The sequence below is a fragment of the Chlorocebus sabaeus genome, chromosome 28 (genome assembly GCF_047675955.1).
Source record: "Chlorocebus sabaeus isolate Y175 chromosome 28, mChlSab1.0.hap1, whole genome shotgun sequence".
NCBI lineage: Eukaryota > Metazoa > Chordata > Mammalia > Primates > Cercopithecidae > Chlorocebus > Chlorocebus sabaeus.
The window spans coordinates 14,607,550-14,622,220 of NC_132931.1; the positions used below are offsets into that span (position 1 = coordinate 14,607,550).

The 14,671-nt window shown below is 40.6% G+C and overlaps 1 protein-coding gene across 2 annotated transcripts in view; it reads right to left on the reverse strand.

Moving 5' to 3' along the window:
* Window positions 1-14,671, reverse strand: part of LMTK2 (lemur tyrosine kinase 2) — a 108,657-nt gene that overhangs the window by 49,143 nt on the left and 44,843 nt on the right. For both annotated transcript variants that reach the window (XM_008018705.3, XM_008018704.3), the window contains exons 4-6: window positions 10,486-10,559; window positions 7,057-7,175; window positions 2,776-2,863 (exon numbers count right to left, since the gene is read on the reverse strand). In XM_008018705.3, the coding sequence (XP_008016896.1) occupies window positions 2,776-2,863; window positions 7,057-7,175; window positions 10,486-10,559 (281 nt within the window). The remainder of the gene's footprint in view (window positions 1-2,775; window positions 2,864-7,056; window positions 7,176-10,485; window positions 10,560-14,671) is intronic.

Below are 14,671 nucleotides of genomic sequence, written 5' to 3' on the forward strand. Positions count from 1 at the left end.
ACTACTCCCAAAAAGGACAGCTGCTATAAAAAATAAATTAAAATAGCATTAAAACAAAGCCCGTCTTCTGAATCCATTCAGAAAAAAACATGAAGCAGAGTGGCCAAGGTCTTTGACCACTGTATGAAAAAACTAACACTGTCTACTGGAACTTTCAGGGACAGATGCAGACAGGCAAAGAAGAACTGGAAAATGCTAAAACATATGAGATAGTTTTCCAAGCCACTTCCATCAGCCGGGAAACAGGCGACTGTCAAACAGACGCTGACTCCGGCTCTATTTCTGTGATGGTCACTCACAAAGAATATGCCTCAACTGTTATTTATAATTAATATAAGGAGCTTAGGGACCAAAAAAGGCAACATGAAACATCTCAGAATAGTGGGCCTCTGACAAGCAGACTTGCCTCGTCACCTAAGGGCGCGTCTCCGTGTCCTAACTTTTTTTTGTTGATTCTGTGTCAGTGCCAAAATCACCTACCATGGGTCACACAGAGCTAGACTAAAAGGAAGCCATTTTTATATCACAATAACCTAGGATCATACATTTTATAACTCTGATCATACTGAGATTATCAAAACCAATTATATAATAATATGCAATAAACCCCTGAGAAATCCCAGTGCGAACTCCTTCCTCTTAGCTCTCACGCCTCTACTAAATAATTGATGATGTGTCACCTCTCACTGGGGGACCTGGAGGACAAGCACACTGAGTCTCAGCACCTCCAGGTGCAGCTGCCTTACTCCAGTTAAGTGTCCAATGAATAAGCACCCTCCACAATCACAGACAATATGGGGTGGCCCAGAAAAGTAGGTGTAATTCCAGTTTTCCTTACATGGAGACAGAGCTCTAGGAGGTTCCAGCTCCTTTGGGGCAGGATTAACATATTAATTTTAGACTTTGTTAGGTTAAAAAATGTGCATGTTGTAATTTCTAGTGTGACCACACAAAAAATTAAGAAACAAATATCTCAAGTCCAAACTTGTAGATGGGGAAAACTGAAACAAACAAAAACAATTGAGAATCCCAAAGAAGAATAGAAAAAAAGCAAAGAAGAAAAATTGTAAAACGGTACAAAAAAGAATACCAAATAGGTAGATAAAATTACAAATATCGCACTAATTACAAGAAATGTAAATGAACTACATATTCCATTTTAAGTGACCAAGATTGCAAGATTTAAAAAATTTTTAACAACAAACTATTTACAACAGATGCAAACCAGAGAAGAAAAGGATTGACAAAAATATAATTTGACAGGCAAATTCTAACCAAAAGAAAGTTGGTCTAACTATATCAGTATCAATAAAAGCAGATTTTATTTTTATTAATGCTTTTAACCTTAAAGAGAGCCCCTTCATAATGACAGAAGATTCAAATTACAGGAAATTATACCAACCTTAAATGTTCATGCCTACATAACAGGGCACCAAAATGTAAAAACAGCCAGAATTATAAGGAAAATCTATAACCAGAGCTTCTCTCAGTAACCGATAGAAAACTGACTCAAACCCCCTCCACACTCCTTCCCCCAAATCAGAAGATACGAGAGACTTAAACAACCTCACAAACTTGACCCAGAGGACCCAGAAACAATACTTTAAGGAACGACATCAGAATACACTTTTTCTTTTTTCTTTTCCAGCATCTACAGGCACGAAAAAACACTGATCCTGGAGTGAAGATGAACGCAGCCCAGAAGAGAGCCACAGCTTACTCAAAGCCAACACCTAAGACGAGCAAGAACTACTTAGTTGCTATAAGCCACAGATATTTGAGAGTCACTATTACATAATCCAACGAAAGCTAATGTTACCAAGTTTATTAATCAACCACCTCTGCCAATGAGAGAAATATTCGAATCACACTTAGGAATTAAAACAAAAAAATCACGATGCTTACTGTTCTTTATTTAAACAGATGAAAATGTTATTTGACTTAACTGGGAATTTGTTTTGGGGTACTCCTATTTTTCTATGCACAGCCACGGAAGTTTTAATGTTCTGAAAACTGAGATGATGCAAAGAAATCAATTAAAACCTGACTCATCCAATTAACAGCTCACCACTGTTTTTGGAAGATAACAATTACATGCTAAAAATGGGCTTTTAAAAAAGACGAAATCTTCTGCATGCGGGAAAAGATGTTCAGAGGAAATTTCACATAGAAATTACTATTGAAATTATTCATAAAACTGCACAAAGAACAATCTTTCCAACTGTCTCAATAAATAATATTATCATGCTAAGAAATAAGGTTTTTAAGAAAATAAATCTAGTTCTTTAAACATATAAATGTCACATACATTTGCTATTTTCAGATGCTGACGGATCAGGAGTACTTGAGGTAAAGAGATTCGGCTCTCTCAGGAGGTTAAAGTGTTTCAAGATGTTTCAAGCCCAGTTCAAGCTCTCAGAAGAGGCACATCTAGATCCAAGCTCTGGCTCTGGCTCTGCTACACACTTGATCCACAACATGGCCATCACATGTAAAGTATGGACAAATACTGGCACCTAACTCTGGAGTTTGTTATCATTAAGTGTGGTAAGGCAACTAAATAGGTTAGCACAGGGACTGGAGTGTAACAAACCACTATGTAAGTGTCAGTCAACACTGTCACTATTACCAAAGGTAATAAAAGTAACACATCATAAAGTTCTTCAAGTGGGGGACAGATATGAAAGCAACCCCTTGTCCAGCACGTCCATCTGTCAAAAACGCTTGAGTACAACCTTTGGAATGCTCAAACTTGAATTCCTTCTAATAACTTACCAAGTCACAGAACTCAAACACCAGGAGGTAGGGGATCGCTTCTACACACTGTCCAACACACTGAAGAATATTTGGATGCTGAAGAATACTGGGAAAAATAAAAGCCATAATATTGTTCATCAGGAAGCATGATAATAACATTATTCAAACAAAGGCATAGTAACAAATTTATTCACACAGTAATCCAAATTTTTTCATAATTTATATAATATTTAAATAAATGACAGGCTGAAAAGATCATGAAGATTATACTTAAAAGGTGTATTCTAAGTTATCTAGTAAGTAATTCAAAGCCAATCCAGTGAATATTTTCACAAATTAAAAAAGAAATCTTAACATAAGAAACTTAAAAAATTTTTTTCAAGAGACAGGGTCTCGTTCTGTCACCCAGGCTGGAGTGCAGTGGTGGAATCATAGCTCATTGCAGCCTCCAACTCCTGGGCTCAAGGGATCCTCCCACCTCAGCTGGCCAAATAGCTGCCATTACAGGCACATGCCACCATGCCTGGCCTCAAGAATTTTTATCTTTAGTAATTTAAGTTTAGAGATAATATTTTAAAGCAGCATTTAAAAGAGGGCAGACTATACAGTCATCCCTTAGTACCTCCAGGAGACTGGTTCCATAAATCCCTGAAGATACCTAAATCCAAACCAAAGATGCTTAAGTCTCTAACATAAAATGGTGTCATATCAACACATAACCTTCGCACATCCGCCCATATAAATCATCTCGATTACTTGTAATACCTAATACAATGTAAATGCTAAGTAAAAAACTGTTATACTGTATTGTTTATATATATTTTTTACTACTGAATTCTTTCCATTTTTAAATATTTTCAATATTTTTAATATTTTTAAAAAATAATTTCAATCACCATTGGTTGAATCCATGAATACAGAACCCGTGGATACAGAGGGCCAACTGTATATACAAATTCAGTAAGTATTTCAGCCAGGACAAAAAAAGGAGAGCTGATCTGTACAAAAGACGGAAAAACTAGTTGGGTGTGGGGATGCGCAACTGTGGTCCCAGCTCCTCAGGAGGCTGAGCTGGGAGTATCACATGAGCCCAGCAGGTGGAGGCTGCAGTGAGCCATGACTACACCACTGCACTCCAGCCTGGGGGACAAAACAAGACCCTGTCTCAAAACGGCGACAACAAGAAGACAACTTCAATATGTATTTCAATCCAGATATTCAATAACTCAGTTTCTCCTTTAGGCTATCTAGCTTATACATTCTTTTCCATACATTTCCACAGTATATGCAAACTCCTTTTGGAAAATATTGTGTCCAAAAGAAAATATAGTTAAATAAAAGGTATGCTAAAATAGGGTTTTTTTGTTTTTTGTTTTTTTAAAAAACAAAAACAAAAACAAAACCTTTTATTTGGATACAATTATGAATTTACAGGAGTTGCAAAGACAGCAGAGAGAGGTCTGGTTTACCCTTCACCCAGTTTCCCCTGCTGGTTACATCTGATACAATGACGTACAGTACAACCCAAACTCGGGACCTGCCACTGTGATAAAGTGTGTGCGGGGCTCCTTGCCGGGTCTGCCCGTGCACAGATGTGTGTAACCGTCACCTCGACGGAGACTCAGAACTATCCCATCACCACGAAGATCTTCCCACCCCACCCATGTGTACCGCTGGCAACCACTAACCTGTTCTCCATTTCCAGAATGTTCTAATTCTAAGAATATTATATAAATGGAATCGGTATAGTACGTAACCTTCTGCGATTGATTTTTTCACTCAACATAATCCCCCTGAGATCATCCAAGGTGTTCCATGTGTCAATGGTTCATTTTTTTTTTTTTTTTTTTAATGTGGGAGCAGTACTCCAGGAATGTACCGCTTTGCTGAACCACTCACCTACTGACGGACATGTCAGTTTTTCTAACTGCTGGCTATTACAAACAAAGCTGCTATGAACAATCATGCAAGGGTTTTTGTACAGAAGTAAGTTTTCACTGCTCTGGAATAAATGTCACGGAGTGCAACTGCTGCGTTGTATGATGTGACGGTTAATTTTGTGTCACCTTGGTTGGACCATAGTGCCCAGGTATTTGGTCAAATATTATCCTTATTACATTTCGGTGAGGGTGTTTATTCATGAAATTACTGTCTGTCTGTCTCAATCAATCTACCTACCTACCTACCTACCTACCTACCTACCGACCGACCGAGACAGGGTCTCACTCTGTCATTCAAGTTAGGGTACAGTGGTGTGATCATGGCTCGCTGCACCCTTGAACACCTGGGCTCAAGTGATCTTCCTGCCTCAGCTTCCTGAGAAGCTGAGACTACAGGTGCGTGGTGCCACCATGCCCAACTAATTTTTTTTATTTTTTTGTACAGACAGGGTCTCACCTCATTGCCCAGGCTGGTCTCAAACTCCCGGGCTCAAGCAATCCTTCAGCTTCAGCTTCCCAAAAGGCTAGGATTATAGACCTGAGGTACCGTGCCCAGCGGATCATTATTTAAATCGGCAGACTGGGAGTAAAGCAGATCCTGCAACAATGGTGGGCCTCATCTATCAGCTGAAGACCCTAACAGAACAAAGACGGAACTCCCCCACAGAAGGAGGAATTCTGCCAGCAGAGGGCCTTCAGCCTTGAACTACAACATCGACTGTTCCCTGGGTCTCCAGCCTCCTGGTTCACCCTGCAGACTCTAGACTTTCCAGCTTCCATAACTTCATGAGCCAATTCCTTTAAAAAGTCTCTTTCTAGATATACACGTACATCCACATCCTATTGGTTCTGTCCCTCTGGAGAATGCTAATGTATAACTAATGCTAATATATAACTAAACGTATGTTTTGTTTTTTTAAGCAACTGCCAAGCTATTTTCTACAGTGGCTCTATCACTTTACACTTCCACCAGCAATGTATGAGGGATCTAGTTTCTCCACATTCTTGCCAACATTTGGTATTGTCACTTTTTTCATTACAGCTTTTCTAATAGGTATGAAGGGATCTTAATTCATTTCTTTAGTGGCTAGTGACACTGAACATCTTTTCATGTGCTTATTTGCTATCCATGTTATCTCCTCTTTGGTGAAATGTCTCAATGTCTTCTGACAATTTTCAAATTAGGTTATTTTTTCTCTGTGAGTTTTGAGAGTTTCTTATACATTCTAGATATGAGTCCCATGTCAGCTATGTGGTTTCCAGCTATTTTCCCCCAGTCTGTGGCTTGTCTTTTCACTGTTACCAAGGTCTTTCACAAAGCAAATGTTTTTAATTTTGATGATACAATTTATCAGTTTTTTAAAGGAAGTTTAGCCGTATTTTCGTTCTTTTTGTTGCTCCTTCTTTTCTGATGTTCCAACGTGCCTCCTTTTATCATTTCTATTTAGAAAACTGTCATTCTTTTAAGGTAGTTTTGCTGGTAATAAATTCTCTTAGTCTTCTTTCGTCTGGGAATGTCTTGACATTCCCCCTTCATTCCTGAAGGATATTTTCTCTGGAGAAAGAATTTCAGAGTTCTTTTCTTTAGAAAAGTGAAAAATGTGCCGACTCCTTCTGGCCTCCAGGTTTCTGATGAGAAATCGGCTGTCCTTCACATTGCTTTCCCCTATAGGTCAAGTGCCGTTTCTGTCTCCCTGCTTTAAAGATTTTTTGTCTTTCATTTTCAGAAGTTTGACTATGTGTCTTGGCACGGATTTCCTTGGGTTGATCCTGTTTGGCATTCTCTCAATTTTTTAAATCGGTAGGCTTTTTCTTTTCCAAATGTAGAAAATTTTAGCCACTATTGCTTTGAATCCTTTTTCAGCCCCATCCTCTACCTCCTTTCCTTCTGAGACATCTATGACATGAATAATGCTGGATCTTTTGTTATATTTCCCCATGTCCCTGAGGCTGTAACTGAAACGATGAGTTCCTGTATTTCTCAGTCCTGAGGTTTCCATTTAGGTCTTCTTTATGTTTTCTATTTCCCTGCTGAGACTGTATTTTTTTTGTTTTAAATGTGACGCAATTGCTCACAAAGCATTTTTATGATGAGAGCTTTAAAATTCTTGTTGGGTAATTCTAACATCTCTGTCTTCTGTGTTGGAATCTGTTGTCTTTTCTGGTTTAGGCTGAGTTCTCCTGGTTCTTGGAATGCTAAGTGATTTTCAGATGATGCCTGGACATTTTGGGTCTTATGAGACCCTGGAACTTATTTAATCATGTACGTTGCAGGCAGAAATCCCACAGTAGTTTTAAACACCTGACTTTCAACAGACCACAGACCAGCCTTACAGAACACATGACAAGGTTTACTTACTAGTAAGGTTCTCCATTTTTCAAAAAAGTGTCTTGTTCCTTTGGGCTGGCACTTGCTTTTAACTCCTTCACGATGACTCTCGCTACGCTAGTGCCTGTGTAAATCTCTCCCAAGAGAACCTAAAATCAAAGAACAGTTTTTTTGTGTCATTTCCATCAAAACAATAAAGGAGTCTGTCGTATTTACCAGGAAATGGAATACAGGTGAACAAGTTAAGCAATAAGCAGGTGACCTTCTATTCTTTTACATACTAACTCACCAAAAGCTTGGAAAACTCAAAATATTTTTCTTCAGTAAAAGGATCATTTTAAACCATTCACCAGATATTGACAATATTCACATATTTATGTATATTTCTTTTACATTTATTTAAAAATGTATTTATACTTATTTGTATTTGATTTATTTAAAAATGTATTCTACTTCAGGGACATTATTACTTCACAGAAGTGCAATTTATATGTTCAGTTCCAACATAACTCAAATGTTCCTCAAAAACACTTCCACTAAGTTTTGTTATTTCGTCTGCTACACATATGAGAAGTAAACTGACAGATGTTAATTACAATCAATCATTGCCCTGAAACTTAAAAACCTATCGCACTCCATCCAATGATACCCGGCCTTGATCTCCTACCAAAACTCCCTTCAAAACATCCCACTGAAATCCACAGAACATGAAACGAGAATGTGCCGCCTCACATAAGAACTAGCTACAAGGGAAATGCTAAATAATTTATAAAACAGGACAATGCCAAGGTATTTCAAAGTGCAATATTTAAGATGAAAATGAGAATAAAGGTTTTTATTTAACTCTAGAGAATGATCAAAAAGAGAGAGAATGATCAAAAAGACTTCTTTTAAAATAGTTCCTTTTAAAATAGATTAATTTTAATGTCCTGAAAATAGAGTAAGAACCTGAACAGAACTCAATGTGTTTACTAGAAATATAAGGAAAGAAAAATGGAGAACAAGAAATTCTGATAATTAACTAAATCATTCCTTTTTTTTTTTTTTTTTTTTTTTTGAGACAGTCTTGCTCTGTCACCCAGTATGGAGCACAGTGGTGCAAATATGGCTCACTGCAGCCTCCAACTCCTGGGCCCTGGTGTTCCTCTTGCCTCAGCCTCCCGTGTAGCTGGAACCACAGGCATGTGCCACCCCACTCAGCTAATTTTTTTTAAGAGATGGGGTTGTGTTATGTTGCCCAGGCTGGTCTCAAACTCCTCGCCTCAAATGATCCTCCCCACCTGGGCCTCCAAAAGCACTGGAATGACAGGCGTGAGCCACCGTGTCCGGCCTATTGCTCCTTGCGGAATATAACCAAGAGAGTTGTCTAAAAGCACTGTCTCCTCTTTCTCTCTTGAATCCATTCCACACAAGGATGTGCCATCACCATTTCCCCCTGAACAGCTTCTTTCAAGGACGCCAAGGAACTCACGCTGCTGAATCCTCATTCTCCCAGGCTTCATCTTCCTCCATTTGTAAGCTGCAGCATTACTGCAATTAATCTTCTTGGAACTTTCAGAAGACTCCTGTCTCCTGGGCTTCTCCCTCCTCACTGCTTCTCCCTGACTGCACTGGCCTCTCCCTGCTACAGGGCCTCCCGCTGGTTTCCACTTTGAAATTCTCCATGACTTCACCTAGTCTCCTAGCTTTGAATACATTCTAACAGTGAGATCGCTCAGATTTACATCTCCAGCCTGCACCCTCTCTCCTCAACTCTTGCCCTGCATTTCCAGTCCAGCTACTTGGTGCCCCCACTGAGTTGTCTAACAGCCGACTCACATCTGACATAGCAAAGGTGAACTCCCGATTTCCTCCTCCTCCTGCCTCTCCTGCAGTGTCTGTTGCATTTCAGTTGACAGTAACTCTGTTCTTCCAATTCATCAGGTCCTCAGCAGTCAACCTGACTGCCTTTCCTCCACAGTCCAAGTCTCATCCCCCCTAAGTCTGCACCCGCATGCTCTGAACATCTGTCTTGGGTCCCACCACTTCTTGCTGCCTCACCGCTACAATCCAGGTTCAAGCTGCCTGGGCCTCTCCCTGGATGCCTGTAGGAGCCTTCTAGTCCATCTCCTCCCTGCTTTTACCTTTCCCCTCTATGACTTCCAGAGTGATCCTTTTAAAAAGGCCACTCAATTACATGATGATCTCTCAAGCACCAGAGTATTTCCCTGTTTCATTCTGAGTAAGGCAGTCTTTAGGCACACAATATCCCAGATCACCTGCCTGCCCTCTACCTCTCTGAGCCCACCTCCCACAACTTGTTTGCTGTGTGACCCTCCCAACTAGCTATCTAAGCCTTGTGAAGACAGGGTGTTGTTTTATCTCTCATACAGGACCCCACCCAGGTCACGGTTTGACTCATCTTCCTCCACATCGTGCCCCTAGCACCAGTAACAATGGCTGCTATGTAACAGGTTTTGCTGAATGGTGTGGAAGAGAACTCATACAGTTGGGAGGACATGAAAGATACAGACAATGTTGAAGGGAAGGAGAAGCAGCAGCAGATGGCTGACTACTGGGAAGTGCATCCTCCCATCATAAGCACCCTGCTTACAATGTAATCCCTACTCTATTAGGAACCTCTTGCAGAGCACAACTGTGGTACTGTGGAAATGGGTGTAGATTACTCCTTCTGAGCCATCTACGATAAAAAGATTAACAAAGCATTGTTACTACAGGCCACTTGACAGGCTATGAGAGAAGGCTAGTTCTTCATCATGGTCTTCGTTGTAAGACTGTATTTACAGTTCTAAAGTGGCTTAAGTGCTATAAGGGGAAGGGATTAAAAAAACAATCTAACCTGAGGAGGATACAAAGCTGAAGCTGCTAAAATTCCAGGTTTCTTTTCCCTTCTTACTTTCTTATGTCAACAATTAGAAAAGTCTCTGATACATTTTTTTTAAAGGCCTTTGTTATGGTCGAAATGTTTGTGTCCTGTGTCTTCTCCAAACTGGTAAGCTGAAACCTAATGACCAACGTGATGGAGAGGAGGAGGGCCTTTGAGAGCAAATGGGATTCGCATCCTTCCAAAAGAGGTTCCAGAGAGCTGCCCTGCCCTTCAACCATGGGAGGACGCAGCAGGAAGGCGCCACCTTCACCTGATGCTGAGTCAGCCAGCACCTCCGACTTCCCAGCCTCCAGGACTGTGAGAAATAAATTTCTGTTGTTTATAAGCCACCCAGTTTATGATATTTTATTATAACAGCCTGTAAGCCATAAGACAACCTTCCTGGAAAAGGCTCGACACACAGCAAGGCTGATTCTCACGCCCCCACGCTGCCACAGGGGGAATGGGGAAACTCAATTAGTACTGCAGGGCCACAGGGCACGTGGAACTCCACACAACACAATTCTTCATCAGCCCTGCATTGAACACAGTATCATTCAGAGGGAAACAAACGGAAGTGAAGAGCATCTTACCTTTCCAAACCACCCATTTCCAATCTCCTGTATGTAGTTCAGACTGTGGCGGGCAACCTGAGACTTCAATCCCTCTGTAGAGAAAAAAACATTAAAAATGAAATGTAAGTATCTAACTAAAATAAATATTAAATATACAATCTATAAAGTAGAAACACATAAAGGCTTGTGCAAATAAAGGTAGGAATATATACATAAAACACCTCTTTTAAACGAATCATGCCAAAACAGCTTTAGGCTTTAAAACTGACAATTTTTTAAATGAGTTTCCTGCCAATTATTTAATAATTCACATTGTTTTTTCTGATCCAACTACTCTCATGTAACCACCAATCACCACACCAATGGCCTTTACTTAGTCCTTATTTTCATTTCTCTTGAACAGCTCACCTAGACATATGATTAACCCTCTTAAATTACTCTCCTTATTTTTTTAAAAGTTTTACTGAAGTATAATCAGTAAAGTCCACATATTTAAAGTATACACTTTGATACACATTAATATTTGTACGCACCAGTGGAACCATCACCTAAATAAAATATGGAACATCTCCATTACCCCTAAGTCTTCTCATACCCACTACTAATCCCTTCTACCTGCCCCCATCTCTGCACAACCATTCACGTGCTTTCTGCACTATAATTTGCATTTTCTAAATGTTATGCAACCAGAATCATACGGTATGTACTCTTTTTTCGATGGTATGGCTTATATAAATTATTTTAAGATGCAATCAAGATCTGGAGTATATCAAGAGTTTATTCTTACTTTTATGACATAGAGATTTCCCCTGAATGAATCTACCACAGTTTGTTTATTCATTCACAAGGGGATGAACATTCATGTCGTTTACAGGTTGAGGCTATCACAAATCACGGTGGTATAAATACATGCACGCAAATCTTTGTAGGGACAAATGCTTTCGTTTCTCTTGAATAAATACGAAGGAGAGGAATGGTGAGATCATACGGGAGGTGTCTCTAACTTTTCAAGAAGCTGCCAGCTGCTTCCTAAAAGATGACCAGCACATGAGGGTTCCAGCTGCTCTGTCTCTTTGCCACCACTTGGTGTAGTCAAGTGTTTTTCATCTTAGCCATTCTAAAGGGTATGCAATCTTACTTTTCATTTTTATTTTCCTAATGCCTAATGATGTCAAGTCCCTTCTCATTTGCCTATCTGCCATCTGTATATCTTCAGAGGTGACATATCTATGCAAACCTTTGCCTCATTTTTATTGGGCTGTTTCTTATTATTGAGTTTTGAAAGTTCTTTCTATCTTCTGAAACCAAGTCCTTTCACAAATATGTAATTTGCAAATGTCCATGACTTGACTTTTCATTCTCTTAACACTGTTTTCCAAAACATTTTAAATTTTAAAATCTGAATTTGAATTTCCAAAAAGCTTTTAATTTTGATAAGGTCCAATTTATAAGTATTTCTTTTTGTGAATGGTGCTTTTAGTGTCCTATCTAATAAATCTTTGTCTAACTAAAGATTATAAAGAGTTTATTCTAGAAGTTTTATAATTTTAGGTTCTACATCTAGGTTTATGACACATTCTGAGTTAATTTTTACATATGGTGCAAGGTAGGGATCAAAGTTCATTTGTTTGCCAATGAATATCCAATCGCTCCAGCACCATTTAACTGCACCTGTCGAATTAACTGACAGCAGTGGGAATGGTGGAGCAGAGACATCTCCTCTGGCAGCCGTCCCTTCCAAGAAACACTGAAAGACTTTTTTTAAACTGCCAGTGTCAACCTTATAAAAACTCGAGAAGATGGTCAAAGATTTACAGCAACCAAAGCGAGCCAGGAGAAAGTCCACTGACACAGGGTAGAATATCTTTGTAGCTTTAACTTACCCTACTTCCCCAATCTCCCTCCTCAGTGTAGCCTCAGTCTAAAAGATGACCTGTGTTCCCCGGTGGATAACAGGGTCCACAGGAAGCACAGTGGACCTTATTCCCAAGGAACTATGTTTGTCTTGAGCTAACTAGGGTTGCCCTGAGGAACTGCCACAAGTAGTTTCTCTTGGTTTCACAAAACTCACAATTCTATCAGGATAGAGTGGTCACATATTCCTCGAAACAGCAAAAGGCAAATGAGAACAAGCTACTGCCACCTAGGGCAAAAAGTAACAGTTAAGGCCAACAGTACACATGCTGAAAGCTTTGGCAGAAGAGCTGGAGAGTGAGATTTCGGAGGAGAAAGGGGGCTTTGGAAAGCTCCTGTGTAGAAGGGAACCTAGATAGCCACGTGTATGCTCAGGGCAGGATGCGTGCTCAGAAAGGCTAAGAAGAACACAGGCTTTCAGCCGGGGCTGGTCTCCAGGCCCAACACAAGAAGGAAGTGAAGGCTAAGGCAGGGCTATAAACGGCCTGGCTAGGTGTTGAAGGAGTGCCCTAACAGAGCCAATCTGCAAAGACCTAGACAATATTTTTTGTTTTCCTTCTTTACTACTACTACTCTTTTGCACATCACATTATTCAAAATGTCCAGTTTCCAACAAAAAAATTATGAACATGCAAAGAAACAAAAATGTGGCCCATTCACAGGTAAAAATGAACGAACGGAAACTGTCACTGAGAAAACAGATATTGGACTAATTATTAGATATGACTTTATTTTTTATTTTTATTTATTATTATTATTTTTTGAGATGGAGTCTCTCTCTGTCGCCCTGGCCAGAGTGCAGTGGCACAATCTCAGCTTACTGCAAGCTCCACCTCCCGTATTCACACCATTCTCCTGTCTCAGCCTCCCGAGTAGCTGGGACTACAGGTACCCGCCACCACGCACAGTTAATTTTTTTTTTTTTTTTTTTTTTGAGACGGAGTCTCGCTCTGTCCCCCAGGCTGGAGTGCAGTGGCGCGATCTTGGCTCACTGCAAGCTCTGCCTCCCAGGTTCACGCCATTCTCCTGCCTCAGCCTCCTGAGTAGCTGGGACTACAGGCGCCCGCCACCATGCCCGGCTAATTTTTTGTAGTTTTAGTAGAGACGGGGTTTCACCGTGGTCTTGATCTCCTGACCTTGTGATCCGCCCACCTCGGCCTCCTAAAGTGCTGGGATTACAGGCGTGAGCCACTGCGCCCGGCCAGTAATTTTTTGTATTTTTAGTAGAGACAAGGTTTCACCGTGTTAGCCAGGATGGTCTCAATCTCTTGACCTTGTGATCGATCTGCCTGCCTCGGCCTCCCAAAGTGCTGGGATTACAGGCATTAGCCACTGCGCCTGGCCCAAGACTTTATTTTTTTAATTAATTTTTTTTTCTTTTTTTTTTTGAGATTCAGTCTCGCTCTGTCACCCAGGCTGGAGTGCAGCGGCACAATCTTGGCTCACTGCAACCTCTGCCTGCCGGGCTCAAGTGATTCTCCTGCCTCAGCCTCCCAAGTGGCTGGGACTACAGGCAAGCATCAGCATGCCTGGCTAACTTTTTTTGTATTTTTCGTAGAGATAGGCTTCCCCATGTTGGGCAGGCTGGTCTCGAACTCCTGACCTCATGGGATTCACCCACATCGGCCTCACAAAGTGCTGGGATTACAGGCATAAGCCATCACACCTGGCCTAATTTTTTTTCTTTGAGACAGGGTCTCACTCTGTCACTCAGGCTGCAATGGTGCAGTCTCTAAATGCAACCTCTGCCTCTCGGGTTGAAGTGATTCTCCTACCTCAACCTCCTGAGTAGCTGGGACTACAGGCACAAGCTACCACACCTGGCTAATTTTTATATTTTTTTGCAGAGATGGGGTTTCACTATGTTGTCGAGGCTGGTCTCAAACTCCTGACCTTGGCCTCTCAAAGTGCTAGAATTACAGGCGTGAGCCACCATGCCCGGCCTAGACAAGACTTTACATCAACTGTAGTGAGTATGTTCAGAGAGTTAAAGGAAATGATGGACAAAGAACCAAAGGAAACCAGGAGAATGAGTTTCCCCCAAATAGAGAAGAATTTCTCTAGAAATTCTAGAAGAAGCTTGACTTGAAAAGCACAGTTAAGTGTTTCAACAACAAATTTGGGCAGACAGAATCAGTGAACTTAAAGATGGATCAAATGAAGTTATCTAGTCTGAAAAGCAGAAAGGAAAAAGGATGAAGAAAAAGGAACAGAGCCCAAGGAACTTGTGGGACACCGTCAAATAAACCAAGAGACATATTATCCATTAGAGTCCCAGAAGGAGGTGAGA